A 22,513-nucleotide genomic window follows, 5' to 3' on the forward strand; every position below is an offset into this window, starting at 1 on the left:
TGAAGCTGAGCCATATTTCATTACACTCAAAAATTGATTAAATTGTGGAAAGTTGGGTCACAAGGGCAGGAAGCAGAGGGACTAGGTCTGGTGTTGGGGCCCTAAGCAAGCCTTGCAAACTTCAAAGCACTCAGAGAAAGTAGGTAGTAATTATGGTACCTTTAATTGGCAAGCTGCAGGCAGGGTCCAGATCTGACTTTGAATCTGAGCTGACAACTGGTGTTGCAGGCTGGGCTTTCCCCGGGCAGTGCTGAGGGTTAGGCAAGGGAAGGGCTGGACACTGGCTTCCCTAGGGAATTAAAAGCTGATATAAATATAGCTCCTGTTGCCAAGGTGCTCTTTCTCACTTCCCGTCCCCCTTGTGACAAAGTGGCACATGAGCCAATCCACCCAGTGAAATTTAGGGGAAGTCAGGTCTTGGTGGAATACAATTTGAAGATTAAGTTGGAATCAGGCCGGTTGATTACATTCACCTGAACAGTGTCTTTCCCCCAAATTTTCTACCTCTTCCTTTACAACAAATCTGGTTTCTTCCTAAGGTAGGCTAGACATGACTGGGGCTGAGTTAGGTGAAGAAGGCAAATGCATACAAGCTCTCAGAAGACCTAAAGCCCTGCGATTAGTCTTTGGGGTGAAGGTGAAGGGTCATCCTGGCCAGAGGCAGGAACAGGGCCCACTCCTGGCTGGCTGCTTCACCACCTGGACAAGGCTGGACTTGACCACAGAGGAACTGGTGGTAGATGGAAAATGGTCACAGGTGATACAGCTTGGGAATAAATATGAGCCCAGTTCCCTTGGCTACTAACTCCAAACGTCCCTGGCCTGACCCCTCTTTGTTCATGATGGCTGGCACTCCAAAAGAAGCAAGCTTTGCTTGGGCTTGCCGGGGAACTCTCATCTTGGGCTAGTTTCTCCCTTGTCTTGCTTTGCTACGTGTTTTGTTGGTCATCTCGTACCTGGCCTTCACCGATAGTGGGCTGCTGTGTACCTAGTCCAGGTCATTGCTTGGGGGGCATTATAGGAGGGAGCAGATGCCTCCAGAACCCTGGCTGAGACACTGGCAAGGACCTCAGGAGTGGTATGGTCAAGATGGCCGTAAACCAAGAACCCTGGAGTACCACTCTATAGGTGACCTTGGCCAGGTTGTTTGGCCTCCCCCAGGCTCACTCAGAGCCCCCAAATAAAAAAGGATGGAAAAGCCAAGATCTCTTCCAGTTCAAAAAGATGATGAGGCCCTCCTCGCGGGGTTGAGAGTGGCTGAAGCCTGAGCAACAGTGCTCTCCCAGGGTGGCCCAAGAAAGACTGGAGGGGACACTCAGAGCCTTCCTCTTCCAAAACAGGAACTGCCGGTCAGCTGAGAGTCCTACTGGAGCCTGACAGAGATACCACTCGGTTTGGGGCACAATATATAGTCCTGACAGTCTCTTCCTGACAGGACTGTCCTTTCCAAACAAGATGGTTCCTCCCTCATATGGAGGGAGGAAAATGAGTTGATGGACAAGACAGTACTTTGTAAATCAGAGACTGTGATATAGCAAACATCTGAAATAAAGCCTGCTTTTACTTCTCTCCCGCCAGCCTTTCACATATGTGCTTTCTACCTGAATTCTCGATTCAGGAGAACATGAATGCTATAAACCAGTTTGCAAACTCAAATGACTAGAGGAACCCAAAAGGTCATGTAAAATGAGAGGGAAACGCCAGATGGAGAGGGCCTGCTTTACCCAGAGACATGGACAAGCAATGACAAGGGCCAGCTGATGCCAATCAGGGGCTGACATGGAGTGTCAGTGACAGGGGCCTGGACAGTTGTCCCCCGGCCCCTGCCAGGTGCGGTTTTGCGAGAGCTCTGGTCAAGTTGCCAAATCCTTGGATTTTTCAAATGAGGCCAGAAACCTGAATTTTTGTGTGAAATATCCTTTTAAATCTTAACCAATAATTTGTTAACACTTTAAAATGTTGGTTGGGCCAAAAATGATTTTTAAAATGTTGCTGCAAGCCAGATTCAGTACGTGGCCATCAGTTTTGAACTCCCGCAGTAAAAAGACAATGGATAAAGCAAAGTTCTCTTCTACCTCTTAACATGTCTAAGCTGAGTAACGGCCTTTTCTTCCCCCACCACGGATGTCTTGTGGAAGCGCTTACCTCAGCCCTAACTCAGCAAAGGGAGATTCTAGAGTCTGGGGCAGTAGGGAGCAAGGTGTCAGGAGATCAAGTTTGTGAAGGCCTTAGATAAGAGGGTCCTCAATCGCCCAGGACCACCTCTTGCTCAGAATTCTGGGACCTGCCTGGAGTTGCCACAGAGGCTCAGACCCCTGAGCCAAGCCTGGGCCTCAGACAATGTCTACCTCTTCACCCTTTGCCTTGCTGTCTTTGAGTCCATCACCATCACCCACACTCCTGGAATATTTCTGGGTAGTGCTGGAAGCTCACAGGTGGATCCAGGTCATCTTGGCCAGGGGGCAAGGGCACAGGCAACCCACCGGCACTCTGGCCCCTGTGCCCCCCAGCACCAGGCCTATGGACCCACTGGTGCTTGGCCATGGCTGACTTCTGGCCAAAGCACCTGCCACACTGAGGGCAAGGGTAGGGGCGTTCGCCGCTGTGGGTACGCCGATGGGCTGCCATTTCGGAGCTCTGTCGGAAGCAGCGCCCACAGTCTGGGCATGGGTAGGGCTTCTCGCCCGTATGGGTGCGCACGTGGCGCCGAAGGTCTGACGCGTGGGCAAAGGCGCGGCCACAGTCCAGGCAGGGGAAGGGAGTCTCGCCACTGTGGACCCGCTGGTGCTGGTAGAGGGCAGAGCTCTGGCTAAAGCGGCGGCCGCAGTCGGCACAGCCGTAGGGCTTCTCGCCTGTGTGGACCCGAAGGTGAGTGGTGAGGGCAGAGCGCTGGGTGAAGGCGCGGCCACAATGCAGGCAGCGGTGGGGCCGCTCCCCACGGTGGATGGCCCGATGCTTGCTCAGAGAGGAGGCCTGGCTAAAGCCCTTGCCACAGTCGGCGCAGCAGAAGGGCCTCTCACCCGTGTGGGTGTACAGGTGCTCCACCAGGGTGGAGCGCCAGGCAAAACTCTTCCCACACATGTAGCAACCATGACGCTGGTCTGCTCTTGGGACGGGGGGGTGGGCACAGAGTGGGGGCCGGCCCCGGCGAGGGGCCTTGGACGGCTGTTCCAGGCCATAAGGGAGCCCAGCAGAAGGGTGCTTCAGAGTAGATCGAGCTTCCACACAAAGGATCTTCTCCAGTGCCTCAGTCCCTTCTCTTTGTCCTTTCTCTTCCTTGTTTCTGGAATCTGCTGGGAGGTAAGGGGAGAGCTCAGACTCTGGCTTGTCCCGGTCCTTAAAGCCAAGCCCCAAAGGGTGACAGAGAAGCCTCTTACATACAGAGCCACCTTCTGGACCCACGGCAGCCTCTGAGACTCAGCTCAGTACAGGCAGGGAAGCTCAGAGTGACACCTTTTCCTGCGCTTCAGAGGACAGAAAAGATGCAGAGACCCCCCCCCCCCAAAAAAAAAAAAGGAAAGAACAGAGCACTGTACATTCTACCTCAGAGTTAGGGAAATGGGGGAGGGAGGGACATTTTTGCTGGAGGATGAGTGGATGTTTAAGGTTTCTGTCCAGGCAGCAGGAACAGTACAAGAGAGGGATGAATGTGGCGGCACTGACAAGTTCACAGGGACAGGGTCCTGTGCAAGGATGAACTGGAGAAAGAAAACAGTGGAAGCCAAGAGAATGGAGATGCCACACACACACAAAATAACCAAAAGAAAGGAAACTGAAACAAAAGGTGGCAGAGAAACTGGAGTGCACAAAAACGGCAGGAGGGATGATCAAGCTCAAGAGAGCATCCCAGCAGAGCCTGGGTCATACTCCCAATCCCTTCTAGGCTGAACCCAGGAGCTCGGCAAGGGCCGGCATGGGAACCTCGGCTGGGAAAGCAATTCAGGGGAGAAAATGAGCAGGGCAGGTGTTGGCACAGGGGATCAGAACGGGTCAGGCCCAGAGGAGGTCCCAGGAGACGCGGCACCCAATACTTCACCTGTGTCTGCTTCTGTCAGACACGCTCCCACCTCCGGATCCCTGGCCTCCGGGCCCCACAGGTCGGCCTCTTCCTCCACCCAGCAGATGAGGGCTGGCTTGGTGCCTCGGAACCCTGGGGGAGGAGAATGCAAACCCCACGCTGCCGGGAGGCCTCCCCCCGCCGTCCCGACTTCCCGGACCTAGGGCCTCCCACGGGCCGAGCCGGCCCGGAGGCGGGACGGGGCGGGCAGGGGGGGGAGGGGTGGCCCAGGCGAGCGGGCGGGGCCTCACCGAGCGCGCCCAGGTGGCCGTAGGTCTCCCGCATCACGTCCCGGTACAGGGCCCTCTGCGCGGGCCGCAGACACCCCCACTCCTCCGGGGAGAAGTACACGGCCACGTCCGCGAAGCTCACGGTGCCAGGCCTCCTCCGCTCGCGCCCGGCCGCGTCTGGTTCCCACGCGGGGAGCGGGGTCGGAGGCGGCGCCATGGCAAGTGCCAGGGGCCGGGGAGCTTCCCGCGCTAGAAGCTTCCGGGCTAGAAGGCCGGGAGCGCAGCAGCCGGCCCCTCGAGGGCCCACTCCGCTGGCCGACGACCAGGAGCTGCCGGCCGAAGGGACACAGACCATCAGAAAGAAATGGCGGCAACGCGCCGCGCGAACGTTGCTCCTACGCCACCGTGCCCAGATGACGCCTCCCCCGGGGTCTCCAGGTGGCTTTTGTCCTCGAGCCCACAGCCAAAATGGCCGCGACTGCTACAAGTGCGGCTGAAGGCGGCCGCCTCCGCCTGGCCCACGGAGGGGCGGCGGGAGGTTCGGCCTGACTCCGTCGGCTCTGCCTTTGTGAATTCCACGGTCGTAAATGGGTTTCCGCCCGTCACTGAGTGACAGAAGCCTTTTTCGAATGTTGAGAGGAGCACAATGTAGTGGGTAAAAGAGCTTCGCTACTAGAAGGTCGTTTGAGCCTGAAGTTCTGGGAGGTTCTATTTCAGTAGAGCGTGGAGGTTGCTGGGGGAGAGTAGGGTAGGGTTTGTAAAATGTCAGAAGGACCCACTTTCTGTAAGCTTACTCTCCCGCACTTGCCCTGCAGGAGGCTTCTCAAACGTCTGTTTACCTCTAGCTCAAGCCTGGCTTATTAGCTCCTGATCACAGAGCCCCTCCTGCCACCCTTTCCCTGCATAAATGTCCCACTAGCACCTTGGACCAGGCACGGCCACAGCTGAACTCATCCCCTTCGTCGTTCAGCCTGCTCCTCCTGGGGTCTTTATCTCAGCAAACGGTACCAAGTCTCCCGATCATTTCTACCTCCAGCCTCCCCCTCTCCACACATTTAACTGACAGCTGACTCTGTATCTCCATGTGCCTTCATAAATATCCTGCCCTAAGTAGACTTGATCATTTTCCTTTGGCCAGCTAAATCACAGCATTTCACATCCCTCATGGAAATGCAATGCCCTTCAGTAGGTCTGGGATCTCTTCTGGAACTTTTCTCTGCTTGCCTCCTTCCAGAGGCTTCCACCCAACACCTTGTATCTGGTGGATGCTTCTCCCCACACCAGAGGAGCTGGGCAAGTAGAGTCGATCACAGCAGAAAGGGGAAAGGAAAAGACAAAAACCTGGAAAAGGTAAGGGTGCAGATTTGCCCAGGGACTTGACTGAGCCCTAGCCTCTCACACCACTGGACATAAGGGGGGCGGGGGGGACAGAAACCCCAGAAGATTTCCATAAGACTAATGGGTCTTGTCATTTGTCAGTGCCCACCCCCCATGCCGATGCCTCTGACACACAGACCTGGAAGAGCTCTGGGAGTGCTGGAAACTCACAGAGGGATCCGGATGCTCCTGAGGAAGAACCCAGGGAAGGATTCACACCCATGTCAGCCCTTGAGGTCCATGGCACCAGGGTGGGGGTCTACTGGTGGGTCTCTGGCTCAAGCATCTCCCACACTGGGGACAGGAATACGACAGCTTGCCTGTGTGAGTCAGCAGGGAGCATGAGAGGTACCAGCTATAGCAGGAGTTGCCACACAAGCCACAGGCACAAGTCCCTCTCCAGAGTGCATGGAGTCAGGTGAAAGGTCATGGCAAAGCATGCCTGCACTGGTGCAGGGTGCTGTGTGAGCACCAGGCACTGAGGCTGGGTGTAGAATCGGGGCTTGGAAAAGGCCTCGCTACATACAGGGACCCTTGGCCACAGGCTCAGACACCAAGCTAGCGTCTCTCACCCCAGGGGCTCAGGACATCTCCCAAATAGGCTCCTTCTGCTACTCCCTTTGAAATGTATCATTTTTCTGAGTGGCTGTTGTGAAATACAGTGGATTCAAAACTTAACTTTTGCCCAGTTAAGTCAAAGTCTATTCAACCTTCACAACTGCAGATGGGTCCCGAGCCCCTGGAAGCACCCACCTAGACTGTGTGGATCAATCGAGGGGGTCACAAGTCAGGGACACTTCTACTTTGAGACCAACCTGAAGAGATACCCTCCTCCAGGGGAGCAGCTGTTACAAGATACAGGCACCTGAGGACAAAAAAGGTGAACTGTTGGGGCGCCTCGGTGGCTCAATTGGTTAAGCGTCCGACTTTGGCTCAGGTCACGATCTCATGGTTCGTGGGTTTGAGCCCTGCATCGGGCTCTGTGCTGACAGCTAGCCTGGAGCCTGTCTTAGAATTCTGTGTCTCCCTCTCTCTCAGACCCTCCCCTGCTCATGCTGTCTCTCTCTCTCAAAAATAAATAAAACATTAAAAAAAATTTTTTTAAAGGTGAACTGTCTCCATCCTATCCTAAGCTTTAATTCATACACTGCCACTGTCTTAAGAGTTTGGATGATTCATACAGTGTGACCTGACCACGGGACCACTGGATGCCTCAGTCAATTGAGAAAGAAGGTTAAAATTCTAGTCTTCATTGGGTATCATAAATTCAGATCAGCACAAAGTAGTAAGGAACATGGAGCTCGTGTTTCTTGTTCAACAAAACATACTCCCTTCCAGCTGGAACTGAGACATTACCCCCACCTCTCATCTTTCTTTCTCTCGGGCATCCTCAGTATCTAAACCCCACTGCGGGGCATCCTGCTCCACCCGGGAGATGAGGGCTGGTTTGGGGTCTAGGAATCCTGGGGAAGAACCCAAGGCACTCAAGAAACAATTCTTCATGATCTAATGAAAACAGACTGGGTATCTCCCGTGTGGCAGGCATCGTCTCTAGCTGTTGGAGACGTCGGTGAACCAAGATAAGATTCCTGCTCTAACTAAAGGAGAGAGATGTCACCTATTAGCTCTGGGGGCGCAGTAGGGAGACCTTCAAGCAGCGCTACAGAGATCAAAAACAGCAGTTGAGACATCCTGCAAGGGGCTGAAGAGCTCACTGAAAGATGTCGGATTAGGGTCTTTAAGTTAGATGCCTGTCCTCCAAAAAACAGATTTCGCGTAGCTGGAGCCAATGGGGATCATTCGCCTGTACGGAGAGATTGGGTTTTCATTGGAGGAGGAGGAGAAGGGTAGCTTACTACGGGCCTTCACGCTGTGGTACATGGGTTCCGAACTTTTTGCAGAAGGCCTGGGGAGCCACTGGAGGAGTCTGGCCGAAGAGGCTCAGTTGTAAATTTCAGTCAGGCCGAACTGGTGGGGATCACGGGAAACGAAGCCAACCTAGGGCATGAGTGCGGGCGAGTCTGGCATCCTGACAAACGCATCTCATCCGCCCCCTTCCCTTTTCAGAGATGCGGGAGAACCGGACCTCACGGAGTGCACCCAAGTGGCTGTAATTCTCCCGCATCGCGTTCTGGCACACGATCCTCCGCACGCGCCAGAGACATCCCCATTCCTCGGGGAAGAAATACGCGGCCACCCTCACCAAGTTCGCAGCCCTCGGCCTTTTCCCCACTCCTCCTTCCTGACCCGCCTGAGCGGACCCCTTAGCCGGACGCCCGGAGCAGAGCCGAAGACAGAGTCGGGATCCCCTCCCCCACGCACCAGGGAGCGACGCCTGGGATTCCGCCTTCGGGGAGCTGGGTTCTTCCGGGCCTAGGAGGCCGGAAGTAGCCTCGGTGGGGCCGCTCTAGGACGCGAGAAATGGTCCGTCACGCGAACTTGATGGTCCCAGGTCTGAGAAACTGAAGGTGCCCTCAGAAAAGATGATGGCTAGGGGCGCCTGAGTGGCTCAATAGGTTGATCGTCCGACTTTGGCTCAAGTCATGATCTTGCGGTTCGTGGGTTCGAGCGTCGCGTCAGGCTCTGAGCCTAGAAGCTGTTTTCAGATTTTCTCTCTCTCTCAAAAATAGTTAGAAAAGATGGTGACACTGGAGCGTCTTCCAATTTTAGAAAGTGTGTTTGTTACCCACTCGTCTTCTGTATCGCCAGCTGTCTTGGGAGACCCTCTTGCCCATAGTTAAGATGGTCGCTTCGGTGTCTGTGTTCCGGTTTGGCGAGGGAAAGGGGAAGAGGCTCTCCTGCGAGAGCGCGGGAGGTGTCCGGGGGCAAAAAGGGGCCAGGACTCGGGGCTCCCGGCCTGACGACCTACGTCCAATTCCGGTGAGAAGGCCCATTACGGTCTTACAAGAAAATTTATTTTTAGCAAGCTAGTTCATTTCTCAATTTTTTTTTCATTTACAAGGTACAAAATAATATTATGTGACGCCTCCTCCCATCCTCTGTTTTTAACAGTTTCTTAAATATGCTTCCAGATAAAGCCGGCCTATCTGTAGTATATCCATCCATACATTTGCTGTGTCTTTAACTGAGAACACTGGGCCAGATGCCTCTGGATGCCCTAGAATTTAGCTATTTGACTCAAGAGGAAACTGAAGTCTAGTTGTTAACCAAGGTTAGGCAGCCCATTAGTGACTGCAGGTTATCGGATTCTTAAATTCGAGCCTTTTCCACCATCTCACGCTGCCTCCCCCAGGCCAAGTCCAGAAAAGCAGCTGAAGACCTGCTGACCTTGTGAAAATGAACAGCATTCTCCATTTAAGTGATTGACTGTATAAACAGTAGTCAAGTTACTGAATGACGTGGTTCATCTGTTTTAATATTCCAGTTGAAGGTGCCCTCGGATCTCCCAAGCCGGGGCTCCTCTAAGAGAACACTGGCGGACCGTACAAGGGCTGAAGTTGGTTCTGCGATGTGACTAAGAAATTAATAATGTTGCTTTGGTCACTTACTGTATGCCAGACTGTTCTTTAAAAAAAATTTTTTTTAATGTTTATTTATTTTTGATAGAGACAGAGCACAAGCGGGAGAGGGGTAGACACAGAATCTGAAGCAGGCACCAGGCTCTGAGCGGTCAGCACAGAGCTGGACTCGGAGCTCCAACCCATGAACTATGAGATTGTGACCTGAGCCAAAGTCAGAGGCTCAACCAACTGAGCCACCCAGGTGCCTCTATGCCAGACTATTCTAAGTGCTTCCTCCAGTTAACTCATTTAACCCTTACAACCCTTCAAAGATAAGTCCCTTCTGGATCAGGAAGCTGAGGCACAGAGCGGTGACCTTGCCCCAGGCCACACAGCTAGTAAGTGGTGAAGGCAGGATTCAAACCCAGGCTCTCTCACTCCAGAACTCATGTTGTAATGCCTCAAACAACTGAAGGTACAACCTCAGCAACCAGAGAGATAGGATTTCAAGCCAGGCTACCAAGATGCAGCTGTAATGTGAGGTAGTGCACAGAGCAGCGACCTGGGAGGTCAGAAGAGCTATTTCTGGTCGGATATATACAATTCTGTACAGTCATATAAATGTAAAGAGAAAAAAATGACAGGCTCTGGTAATTATTGAAAGTGAAGAAAAGGTTTGTATTTAAGGCTCATGTCAGGGCAAAAAAAAAAAAAAATGTCATTCAGGTGTTTAGGAGGTATGTGAAATTGCCCTGGACAAAGGGTGACCAGCTTCACCAAAGGTACTTTGTTACAGCTCTTCTTGCTCAGGCCCTTGAATGGTTTAGGCCTGGGTCACCTGGGTGGACTCTGGGCTTCCAGCCTGTTCCCTTTGCCATCCATCTGACACGACAGCCTGGTGTAGTGAAAAGAGCAAGCTCAGCCACCCAAGAAATCAAGAGGTTTGGGTTCTAAGCCTACCTCTGTCTGTGTGATCTTAAGTAAGGTCTTTAAGACCGGGCCACAGCCTTTCTCAGAGCGTATTTTGTGGAACAGTTTTTACATGAGAGCTTGTGGAAAGAACAAGCATTCTTCCCCACACCCTCTGAAGAATCTTCTCAGCAAAGAAGCCTCTTCCACTCACAGCTTCCTAAACCCTGCTTATTAACCCTTTGGAACCAGCTCCCAAGAGCTCCCTTCCAGCTCTAAAATGCTGCGGTCCACCCTGTCATCGCCCCCCTACCCTGGGCCACCCCAGGAAGTGGCTCCTCCATCTTTCTCCGCCTCGCTCAGCCAAACCCTTATCATCATTCTAGGCTCTTCTGATGCCTCAGCCCCATATCCAGCCCACTGGCAGGTCCTGTTCTTTCAGCTCTCAGTGTTTACCTCTGGCCCTTCTGCTACTCTCCGTTTCTACTCTGCTTGCCCCACTGCAGCCCATCTTTAGGGCAGCCAGAGTGGGTTTGCAAACCAAATCCCCTTGACACTCTACCTAAACCCCGGTGATGGCACCTGGGTGGGTGGCTCAGTCGGTTAAGCGTCCCACTTAGGCTCAGGTCATGACCACACGGCTTGTGTGGGTTCGAGCCCCACGTTGGACTCTGGGCTGACAGCTCAACCTGGAGCCTGCTTCGGATTCTGTGTCTCCCTTCATCTCTGTCCCTTCCCTGCTCACACTTTGTTTCTCTCTCTTCAAAAATAAACATTAAAAAAATTTTTTAAAACAGACAAAACACTTCCCAGTAGTTTATATGAGGTCCCTAGAGCAGTCAAATTCATAGAGAAGGTGGAATGGTGGTTGTGGGAGCCTGGGGAAAGGGGGAGTTGGAGTTAGTGTTTAATGGGTACCTGGGTGGCTCAGTCGGTTGAGCATCCAGCTTCATCTCAGGTCATGATCTCAGTTCTTGGGTTTGAGCCCCGCATTGGGCTTTGTGCTGACAGTTCAGAGCCTGGAGCCTGTTTCACATTCTGTGTCTCCCTTTCTCTCTGACCCTACCCTGCTTGTGCTGTCTCTCTCTGTCTCTCAAAAATAAATAAAAAACAGAAAAACAAAATTAAAAAAAAACCACTTTAATGGGTACAGAGTTTCAGCTGGGGAAGGTGGAAAAGTTCTAGAGAAGGATGGTGGTGATAGGTGCACAGATGCACACAATGTGAATGTGCTTAATGCCACTAAACTGCACATTTAAAAATATTTAAAATGGTAAAAAAATTTTATGTATATTTTATCACAAGACCCCCAAAAAATAAATAAATAAAAAAGGAAAGGAAAACCCACAACCCGGTGGCTTCCCAATACATTTTGAATCAAATCCAAACTTGGCACCAAGCCGGAGCCCTATGACCCACTCCCTTCCCCTGCTCCAAGGTTATCTGTAATTCTTCTCCACTCAGTTCCTGAGTCCAGCCACCAGTGTCCTTTCTGCACCTCGCCTAGAGTCACCCCTACCTCAGAGCATGGCACCTGCTATTCCGTCTGGAAACTGCCCCCCTCCTCCCGCCCGGCCCCCACTCCCGGCCTCTAAACCCTGCCCTCCCCCACTCCCACATCCCGCCACCTGCCCCATTTCCCCTTGGCCCCTTCTCATCGTTTGGCTTCAGTTCAGATGTTTCCTCTGTACGGAGGCCTGGCCTGAGAACCCATCGGCAACAGGAACTTGGAGCACGTCATCTGTTTTAGTACCTTTGTGGTGCTTAGTATTTACTTACTTAAGTAAATATTATTACTTGCTTTACTTACGTACTGGCTTAGCATTTGTCTCTCCCCACCTTTCTTGAAAGTAAGTTCCAAAATGGTTCCTATGTCTGTTTTCCCTGCTGTATCTTGGCACACAGAATAGTGCCTAGTACGTGGCAAATGTTTAGTAGATATTTGTTAAATGACTAAATGAGAAAGAAAGTACGCACTGTGTGCCGTATGCTGACCCGGGCAGCTCTGTGCTCTGGTTCCGCTCCTCCCTCCCTGGTGGTGCCTCTTCTCTTCACCTCCACTTTCTCTTTGACTCATTCCTCTCCAGGACTGGTCATCCCTTGGCCTCCATGCCCTCCCACTCCTGGCTCCCTTGCTCCAGCTCTCCGTGCTTGAATCCTTTGGGACTTACTTGCTCACAACCCATATTGTCAGTCACTGAGCCATGCAGTTTCTATGGCAGAGCCTCTTCTATCTTTGTCCCCAATTCAAAAGTCACCAAACAAGAGCAACTGCAAGAAAAAGTCTTGCTAGGGGGACATGGGTGGCTCAGTCAGTTAAGCTTCCGGCTCTTGGTTTCTCCTCCGGTCAGGATCTCACAGTTCGTGGGACTGAGCACTATGTCAGGCTCTGAGCTGTACTAAGCCTGCTTGGGATTCTCTCTCATCCTCTTTCTCTGCCTCTCCCCTACTCGAAGTCTCTCTCTCTCTCAAAAATAAACAAACTTTAAAAAAGAGAGAGAGAGAAGAAAAAGTCTTTAGCTTCGTCCAGCTCCTGCTCACCTCTACCTGGGAGCAAATACCAAACAGATCCGGTCTCCTTACGGGTCACACTCCGCACTGTTTTACAAAGACATCTTCACACAGCACTAGTCAAATAGCCCTGCTCCTATTCAAGACCTTTCTATGGCTCTTGAGTGCCTACAGGGTAAACCCCAAGCCCTCATGCTGTGATGTGTGGCCTTCCCAGATAGCTGCACGGAGGACTCTTTACCTAGTTCTGTACATTTCACTCAGGTGGACTCCTGACCATTCCCCATACACGCCTCATCTGGTTGAAATCTTTCCCTTCCTTCAAAGCCAGTTTGAACCACCTCCTCCAGGAAACCTTCCTTGAATCAAAAGACCTGCCCAGATCTCCTCTTTTTCCTCTTCATGTACTATTTTGTATTGTTTTGGAATAACAATAACCACTGTTTATTAACCACTAACGTGCAAGGCCCTCTTCTGTATTATCTCATTAAAAATTAAAAAAAAATTTTTAATGTTTATTTATCTTTGAGGGAGAGAGAGACAGAACATGAGCAGAGGAGGGGCAGAGAGAAAGGGAGGCACAGAATCTGAAGCAGGCTCCAGGCTCTGAGCTGTCAGCACAGAGCCCGACGTGGGGCTTGAACTCACATGCTGTAAGATCGTGACCTGAGCCGAAGTAGGCCGCTTAACCACCTGAGCCACCCAGGCGCCCCTGTATTATTTCATTCAATCCTTTACACCACTCTTATGAGGTAGGTGCTTTTATTATCCAGGTTTCATAGATGAAGAAACGAAGGCACAAGAGAGGTGGGGCAAGAAGTGCCTTGCTAGAGACTGCACCGCTGTAAAGCAAGTGAGTCAGGGTCTGAACCCAGACAGTCTGACTCCAGAGACCATGCTCTTAACCTCTACTCTACACTGTGCCCATTTTTGATCCATTTTATGAAACAACTCTCCCTTTGCCTGAAAGCCTCCCTCCCGCCCACACCAATTCCTACTCTGCTATCTCTACTGTTTCTACTATAATTCCGACTCATCTTAATGGGAAGTACGACCATCTCCTTCCCCAAGCTGCATTTCCTGGCGTATCACCAGCCAGGGTGGGTCAGGTGGTGCCTCTGGACTTCCTCCACCATAGCCCCAATCACCGTCCTCTCACAGGGAGCATAGGACCGGAGTCCGAGTGGCCCTGGAGCCCGGCACAAAAACCCACAGAGGCCTGATATGGCATTTGCTGAATGAATGAATGAATGAATGGGATCAGCCTGCTTTATCCTGGAACTCCCTTACCACCTACTAGTCTCTCCCACAGAAGCCACCTAATATATGGCCACTAAATGTTGATGGCACTTTCTAAGTGCAAGGTCACTGGCCTTGATGGGATTCTCAGTTTCCTGCTAAGACTCCCCCAGGAAGGCAGGGCTAGGCCACTACCCAGGCCTCAGTTCTCACCTCACCCACATCTGAATCCCTGATCTGTTTTCTGTCCAGATTTGACCACCCATAGAAAGTGGTAGATAGGAGCACCTGAGCGGCTCAGTAGGTTACGCGTCCAACTCTTGATTTCAGCTCAGGTCATGATTTCACCGTTTATGGAATCAAGCCCTGTGTCAGGCTCTGTGCTGACAGCATGGAGCCTGCTTGGGATTTTCTCTCTCTCTTTTTCTCCCCCTTTCCTGCTCACACTCTCTCTCTAGAAGTAAATAAGCTTTAAAAATAAAAATAAAGTGGTAGGTATCTAGGCACTGTGTCAGTTTCCAGCTTTGCTGCCTTATAGCAGTGACACTTTGAGAAAATCACTTCTTCTCGCAGAGCCTGTTTACTCATCTGCAAAATATGGCTACTGACATCCATGCCTTGCCTTTAGCAGGCTTCTTTACATTTTCTTTAGCATAAAATGTCAACAGTAATTCACCTTTTCAACAAATGTTTATTGCACATTTACTATGTTGTACATACTACCTTGTTAAAATTTCAGCCTTCACAGGAAACCTTTGAGGTAGATGTTATGTATGAATCTCTATTTTACAGATGAGGGAGCTGAGGCTCAGGGATGGCATGTGACTTACCAGCCGTGCCTGGGGACAAGCTGCAGAAACCAGATCTGTGTGTCTGTATTCTTTCCACCCCCTTTACTTCCCAGGCTCCCTGCTGCTGTCAGTTAGCCAGGGCTTCACCATGCCCTGGGGCCCCCGGCCCCCTCCCCAGGCCTCAGTCCCTTCAGCATTTGCTTCCTATGTAGAGAAGCAGCAAGGGGAGGTTGCTGAGTCCGGGAAAGATCTCAGTTGCACCTGCTGCTGAGATTAACACCTTGAGAAAAGTCCACTCTGTTCGTTTCTCTTCGTTGTTTTTAGAAAGCCCGAGGTGAGGAGTAGTGTCAAGTTTAATCTATTTGAATCTTTACAGGCACTTTTCTTTTTACAAGTTTTAAAACTTGAGGGATCCTCGAGGGATGCCCAAGGGATGAATTTCGGTTCCCCAAATCCCTGACTCCGGAGCCTCCCTCGGGGGGCCCAGGCAGTCCAAGGTCAGACCCAACCCCAGCCTACTGGAGCAGCTCACCCGCATTCCTCAAAGATGTCCGGGTAGTGTCGGAACAGCACAGGCGGGTCCCGGTCCCCCCGCACCGGCGCCCGAGGCACAGCCCGAATGCCAGGCCTCCGGCCCCGCCGTCCCCCGGAGCACGAGCGGTGGATCCACTGGTGGGCTTCCACGGCGAACTTCCTCTTGAAGCGCATCCCACACTCGGGGCAGGGGAAGGGCCGCTCCCCGGAGTGCATGCGCCGGTGGCTGACCAGCAGCGAGGGGTAGGTGAAGCGGCGGCCACAGTCGGCGCACACGTGACGCCGCTGGCTGTCCTGAGCGTCCACGCTAGGCACGGGGACCGAGGGCTGCACACCTGTGCTCTGGTCCCAGGCAGCGTCGGTGGGCGGCTGTGCTCTTGCCGAAGCCTTTCTTATGGTCCAGTCAGGGCTGTGTTTAGCCAGCTCTTCAGAAGGCTCCTTCCCAGGAGTCTTTCCGGGTCCCTTGGCTCCTGGCCCTTCCTCTGGTGCCTCTTCCTTCTTGTTCGGTGTGCCTCCTGGGAAACAGGAATTGAGATCTGTTTTACAACACATTTGCTTACACCATCTCGGGTTGTAGGGTTCTTTTACTTAGGAAATGGCAGAAAGTACTAAGACACAGGCTTTGAAGGATGATAATTAAGGTTTACATCTCTTAAGAGCCACTTATCCGGGCCTGGGTGTCTCATGTGGCCAATAGGAATCAAAGGTTTCTTGACTTCACAGGGTTGCTGGGAAGATTAAACCAGTAGAAGCATGTTAAGCATTTAGTAAATGCTCAATAAACCAGTAGCTATTGTTGTCTTTTCTTAATTTTTTTGTAGGGTAAGACTTTTACAGGTAAGGAAATATTTGCACAAGATTACTCTGCTAGGGGATGGAAAGGGAAGAGCCAAGTTGTTGATTACTGGGCATTTTCTCTTGTACCACCTTGTCTTGCTTGAGGAATGTGAAAGGCAGACCTGAAGCCGCTTCCATTCCTAGAGGGGTTTAGTTGTTCTTGAAAAAGGGAGAACGAGTGGTGTTTTCTCCAAATGGGACCTAGACACCAGAGTCTCGGACTGGGGCTCCTGATTCTTCTACTCTGGTCCTAATATGACTACTGTCCCAAGTTCTGAAAACTTTGTACCCGGTCTGCCTCCTTTCCTCTTTAATATCCAACAATGGCAGCTCTTTAATTCCTTTAGGGATGCTGGCAGTGGGAATTCAAAAGAAAATTCTGTGAAACAGGAAGCCCTGGAGCGCCAAGTGGGGGGAAACTTGGGACCATCCCTCACCTCTCAGAGCTCCTCCCAGGCTTTCCCCCTCCTCAGGATCCTTGGCGGCGGGGCTCCAAGCCTCACTCTCCTCACTCTCCTGTTCCATCCAAGAGATGAGGGCTGGTTTGGGGCCTGGGAATCCTGGGAGAGAACAGGGATCACAGTGCTGGGCTGAGAGGCTGTTCTGGGAAGATGGCATCCCCCTGCCAGGGTAGGGCACCTCCTCAGAATTTATGCTCAACCTGGTAAGTTCTGCAATGCTCCTGCTTGAGCGAAGCGGATGCCGGATGGAAGCACTCCCTAACCTGAAGCCCTGGGAATGGAGGTGGCTGTGGTGCTGTTGGTGGAATAGTGCGGGATTAGGACTCACAATCCTCTCGGTCCTCATATCATCTCCCCTGTGAACCCCAGTGAAGGAGGAGGGGGGCTCTGACCCGGGGCCTCACCGAGCGCGCCCAGGTGGCCGTAGGTCTCCCGCATCACGTCCCGGTACAGGGCCCTCTGCGCGGGCCGCAGACACCCCCACTCCTCCGGGGAGAAGTACACGGCCACGTCCGCGAAGCTCACGGCCCCGGGCTTCTTGCAACCAGGCCCGGTCTCCCCCGGTCTCAGCGCCAGGAGCGGGGCTGGGGGCGGCGCCATGGGGCCTCCCGGCCCCGAGCAGCGGCCGCCTTGTCCCCTGGGCCACCGCCTCCCCGCGCGCGGCCTCAGCTTTCGTCGTCCACAAAAAGGGCTCCGGAGGCCGGGGCCCCGCCCAGCCTTGGCGTCCGAACGCAGTCGAGGGCCCCGAGGTAGCAGGGACTGGCTGCTAGGGATTCGGGGGGTGTGACGGGGACAAACAAAACCCCTCGGTGTTTATTCACTTCATGGCAGCTTGGATTTAGACAGCCGGGTTAAGAGACCCGGAAGGTGTCTTCAGAAAATATGGCGACATCCTGGCTGCAGTTGTCTCTGGATTCTTAAGGGCGCCATTCGTTAATCATATCAAACATGGCGCCGGTCTGGCTTCTCTGGCCTCAGAGGCCACTTGCCCTCAACCACAATGGCCGTTGCAGGGCGGGTGGGAGGGGAGATAGGAGGGGCGTGGCGGAATGGGAACTGGGTAGAGGCGGGCCGAGGGGCGGAGCCTTCCTGCCTTCAAGAAAGATGGACGGGCGGTGGCTTCCAGCGCCGCTCTTTGCCAGCCCTGCAAGGCGGCCGGTGATTGGTCCAAAGAGCAGGAAGAGGCAGCGCCGCCAGGCCGGGCGGATGGAGCGTTGGAAAACGCCTCTCGGTCGGCTGGTGTGGAATTCTGGAGGTCTTCCGTATTTATATGGAGTTCTGCATTGTGTCCTCGACGGTGTCCCTCCATGCCTCGTGACGGCAGGATCTCGAATCCGGGCTCCAGCCCTTTGGGGAGACGCACATACTCTGGCCAAGCCCTGGGGTACAGCAGAGGTAGAAACCGGGTACACGTTTACCGTTGGGACCACGGCTGTGGATCGCGCCCGACTCCTTGCATCGCGGGACGGCTTTCGGTCTCTGGACTGGAACTTAGGGGGCGAACTTGCTTGGTGAGGTTGGAATCGGAGTGGGGACATTTTTAAATACATTTACATTTTTTCCAAATTAACTAGTAGGTATGTTTTTTATTTTAATAATGCAAAGGTTTATAATGAAAAAGGTAGCCTCCTGTACCCTTTCACTTTGTTCTCTAGAGACCATTTTGAACTCTGTTGTAATTTGAATTATATTGTACGTAAGGTAAAACGCATAGCTCTTCAATGTAAAATTCTCTGAGTTTTGACAAATATGTACAACCGTGTTAACCATCGCCCATAACAAAATATACAGCTTTGATGTCACCCCTGAATGTTTCCTTGTACACACTTTCCAGTCATTACACAACTTTTGATTGTGGTAAAATACATGTAACAAAACTAATTTATACCTTAAAATTCAGTAATATTTATTACATTAATAATATGCAAACATTATCACTACCTTCATACCCCTAAAGGAAACTAACCCCAGCCTTTGAACAGCCGCTCTCTATTCTCCCCTCCCTCCATCCCGTGGTAATCACGAATCTTTCTGTCTCTATGCATTTACTTTTTCTGGATACTTCACAGAAATGGAATCCCGCAATCTGTGGCCTTTTCATGTCTGATTTCTGAAGTTAGCAAAAAGTTTTCAAGCATTTATCAGTGCTTCACTCCTTTTATGGTTGAATAATTCTCCCTTGCATGGATACAGGTTTCCCCTGCTATCCCAAAGTAGGATGTTTCCATGAAACCTTTCAAAAGCTGAAATGGTGTAAAGCAAGAAAGCAATAGGCTTTACTTATACCATAGGATACGTTACCACAAGATGCACAAAATAAATCTAGATCAAGGACAGATACTCACAGTTCAAAGCTATAGTAGCTTGATGCTGAGGGGCTGAGGGTAATTCCCTGGAAAAGAGCTTTGGTTGGGACACTTGCTAAGTGGGGTGCAAGCTGCCTCTGTAAAAGCAAATATTCTTTTCAGATTTCTTTCGGTTGGTGAAAATGGGTACTAACGTAGGTTGGTTTGTTTTTTAACAAACACATTATTTCAAATGTTTGTTTAGTTTTGAGAGAGAGAGCATGAGCAGGGGAGGGGCAAAGAGAGAGGGAGACACAGAATGTGAAGCAGGCCCCAGGCTCTGAGTCGTCAGCACAGAGCCCTACACGGGGCTTGAACTCATGAACCACAAGATCCTGACCTGAGCTGAAGTCAGATGCTTAAACAACTGAGCCCCCCAGGTGCCCCTTAATGTAGAATGTTCCTGAAGTAGCCTAATGGGAGGTTTTGAAAAGTGAGGGGACACAGGTATACCACATTTTGTTTATTTGGTGGAAATTTGAATTGTTTCCACCTTTCATGTTGCTGTGACTGTTTGTAGAAGGCATTTTGTTTAACAATTTTGAGATTCAATTAGCTCAGTAGTTAACTCATGCATTTAAATTTAAATTATACAGTTCAATGAGGTTTGGTATGTTGTATCATTTTTTTAAATTGTGGTAAAATATACAAGGTATAAAGTTTGCCATTTGTGCCATTTTTAATTTTACAGTACAGTGGTGTTAATTGCATTCACAGTTCTGTGCAGTCACCACCATTATTTCCAAAACCTTTTCATCACCACGAAAGGACACCAGGAACCCTCTAGGTAGTCATTCCCCATTCTCTACCCTGGCTCCCGGTAAATTTTAATCTCCTTTATGTATCTATGAATTTGCCTATTCTAGGTACGTCCTGTAAGTGGAACCATATAGCATGTGTCCTTTTGTGTCTGACTTATTTCACTGCCATTTAACCATTTTTTAGTGCAGTGCAGTGCTATTGAGTACATTCACATTGTTGCGCAACCATCCCCAGCATCCTCACTAGAACTTTCTCATCTCCCCTAATGGCATTAATCCACCTTTTTTCTTTAAGTTTATTTATTTATTTTGAGAGAGAGTGGGAGCAGGGGAGGGGCAGAAATGCCGGGTGGGGGGGAGATTCTCAAGTAGGTTCCGAACGCTCAGTGCAAAGCCCAGCTCGGGGCTCGAACCCCACCAGAGATTGTGACCTGAGCCGGACACTCAACCAACTGAGCCACCAAGGTGTCTCTGGATTAATACACTTTTAACTCTTAACTATTTCTTTTGGAGCTTTCTCTTTAAAAAATATGCTTTTGCTGTTGTTTCTTGATCGACTCATTTTTGAAATTATTTGTGAGCGTCCTGCAATGACTCTTGCCTAGTTTCCAGCCCCATTTCGCTCACCTCTTTTCTTCATGTAAGGCAGTAAATTTGTAAAATTTCCTATCCATGCTACGATTATGTTTCCTTTCTGGTCAATGTTTGCTTTTTTTTTTTTAATTAAAATACATTCGACAAAAAAAAAGTGAATAAAGCTATCACTTGAAAGGTGGAAAAAAAATAAAATACATTCGACATACAGCACTGTGCAAATGTAAGGTGTACAACATGTTGATTTGATAGGCTTACATATTGTAATATGATTGCCATTGTCATTGTTTGCCTTAAAAATGTTCTAATTGTATTTCCTTTCTCCTTGTATCATCTGCCCTTTGCGGTTCTTTAAGTTGTTCTGAATTACCAGGGATAGCATCAGATCTCAAATTCCCATTTTTTTCCCCCTAGGAAACCTCCTTCCTTGAGCTCTCGAAATGGACTGGGCCTTAGCTGTCCTCCAGGGTCTCTGCCCCCTAGATTCACAGTCTATTTTTTAGTCAAGGTAGATCAGCTTAATGGTTTGTGGCATTGGACTGTGGATACTAGATAGCTTTATCCCATTGGGAATGTTACTGCAATCGGGCAGGATGCCAGATGCTACTTGGTAAGCATGAGGCTGGTCCTTGGATTCACAAAGTCTTTCTCTCTGTTGACAGCAGTCCACTGTCTGGTCTTGGAACCACTCCTTGCTTGGTTCTCCTGCCTGCCCTACCACGAGCCGTCCCCCTTGTGTTCACAAATTATTCATTGCTGCCCACCTAGTGCCTTTTCTCATCTTTATATTTTCTTGCTTTCCCTTTGCTGTTTTTCACTGGAATACTTCTGACTTTCGGTGTGGCTTCCACTGACTTCACCTCAACAATTACTTGCTTATTTTATAATTTTTTAAACTTGAGTCCTGGAGGGATGCCTGAGTGGGTCAGCTGGTTAAGGGTCTGACTTTGGCTAAGGTCATGATCTCTCAGTTCATGAGTTCGAGCCCTTTGTCTGTCTCTGTGCTGACAGCTCAGAGCCCGGAACCTGCTTCAGATTTTCTCTCCCATTCTCTCTGCCCCTCCCGCACTTGTGCTCGCTCGCTCTCTCTCTCTCTCTCTCTCTCTCTCTCTCAAAAATAAACATTAAAAAAAAGAATTTTTTTGTCTTTTAATTTAATTTTTAATGTTTTTTAATTTATTTTTGAGAGACAGAGACAGCGTGAGCAGGGGAGGGTCAGAGAGAGAGGGAGACACAATATGAAGACAAACTCCAGGCTCTGAGCTAGCTGTCAGCATAGAGCCTGACGCGGGGCCTGAACCCCGAACCGTGAGATCATGACCTGAGCCGAAGTTGGACGCTTAACTGACTGAGCCACCAGGTGCCTCTCTTTTTTAATTTTTAAAGTAAATTTGAGGGGCACCTAGGTGGCTCAGTTGGTTAAGCATCCAACTTTGGCTCAGGTCATAATCTTGTGGCTCGTGAGTTCCAATCCCCGCATCAGGTTCTGTGATGGAGCCTACTTTGGATTCTGTGTCTTCCTCTCTGCCCCTCCCCTGCTCATACTCTGTCTCTTTCTCTCTCTTCCTCAAAAATAAACGTTTAAAAAAAAAAAACGGGTCCTGGAGGGGCCTCACTGCACTCACTATGATGAATACTGTAGAAATGGAGTAAGGAAAAATATATCTTCAGATACGAGTTTCCTTTTTTTTTTAAATTTTTAATGTTTTTAAATTTATTTTTGAGACAGAACATGAGCAGGGGAAGGTCAGAGAGAGGAGACACAGAATCTGAAGCAGGCTCCAGGCTCTGAGCTGTAAGCACAGAGCCCAACGCAGGGCTCGAACCCACAAACTGCTAGATCATGACCTGAGCTGAAGTTGGCAGCTTAACTGAGCCACCCAGGCACCCAGGAGTTTCCTTCTAAACAGAGAATCAACTTTACCTAAAGAGAAACTACAAAAGATTTCACCTGGACCAAAAAATACTTTTCTGTACTCAGGTACAAAGTTATAAATCACTGGTTTTTGCACAAGGGATAGAGAAAACTTAAGAAGGAGATGGAGCTCAACAATAAACGTGGCTGTTACCTAATCGCACTGAAACACCTTCAGGACCAAAACTGCTCCGTTGTAAGTGGCTGAGGTCATGTTGTTTTCCCTGCCAAACAAAAATACAAAGATGCACTTGCTTTCAAATTGTTTTATTGCCCACCAGTATGTTGTTCCAGAATCTCGATCAGATAGGGTTATGAGAAGTTATAACATACAGAAAATAACTCTTACTTCACTTGTTTATAACAGTGCGTGTGAATTTTAAGGGAGAGCTCAAGTTTCTTGCGTAAAGCCCAGCCTTACGTTGAAGTGCTGAGGAACGACGTGAATGACATCTGCAACGTACTGTGAAATAAGATGTGTAATGAATGGA

General features: G+C 50.3%; 1 protein-coding gene and 1 long non-coding RNA gene across 5 annotated transcripts in view; one reads left to right on the forward strand and one right to left on the reverse strand.

The window, feature by feature from the left end:
- Positions 1–17,391, reverse strand: LOC115299274 (zinc finger protein 688-like). Of its 4 annotated transcripts, none has more exons than XR_003912085.1 (4): positions 4,309–5,141; positions 4,037–4,150; positions 2,146–3,290; positions 1–289 (listed from the first exon to the last, which is right to left on the reverse strand). XR_003912085.1 is itself a non-coding variant. In XM_029948640.1 (4 exons), the coding sequence occupies exons 1-4, from the start codon at positions 17,005–17,007 to the stop codon at positions 2,389–2,391; spliced, it is 1,212 nt and encodes a 403-aa protein (XP_029804500.1). In that variant the 5' UTR covers positions 17,008–17,391; the 3' UTR covers positions 1–2,388. The 4 variants fall into 4 exon arrangements, 3 of the variants coding, with proteins under 3 accessions (XP_029804500.1, XP_029804499.1, XP_029804501.1); XM_029948640.1 differs by adding an exon at positions 16,886–17,391 and having other exon boundaries at positions 1–3,290; positions 4,309–4,382; XM_029948639.1 differs by having other exon boundaries at positions 1–3,290.
- Positions 17,392–17,474: 83 nt separating this feature from the next.
- Positions 17,475–22,513, forward strand: part of LOC115299277 — a 29,041-nt gene continuing 24,002 nt past the window's right edge. The window contains exon 1 of the long non-coding RNA XR_003912088.1: positions 17,475–17,918. This is a non-coding gene — a long non-coding RNA (uncharacterized LOC115299277). The remainder of the gene's footprint in view (positions 17,919–22,513) is intronic.

The sequence above is a fragment of the Suricata suricatta genome, chromosome 8 (genome assembly GCF_006229205.1).
Source record: "Suricata suricatta isolate VVHF042 chromosome 8, meerkat_22Aug2017_6uvM2_HiC, whole genome shotgun sequence".
NCBI lineage: Eukaryota > Metazoa > Chordata > Mammalia > Carnivora > Herpestidae > Suricata > Suricata suricatta.

Bases quoted from the DNA above. Each gene is read 5' to 3' on its own strand.
- LOC115299274 (XM_029948639.1), bottom strand. From the start codon at position 4,642: ATGGTCTGTGTCCCTTCGGCCGGCAGCTCCTGGTCGTCGGCCAGCGGA. The intron at 4,151-4,308 runs GTGAGGCCCCGC...CTCCTCCCCCAG, and splicing joins CGGCCACCTGGGCGCGCTCG to GGTTCCGAGGCACCAAGCCA. The intron at 3,291-4,036 runs GTGAAGTATTGG...ACCTCCCAGCAG, and splicing joins TCTGACAGAAGCAGACACAG to ATTCCAGAAACAAGGAAGAG.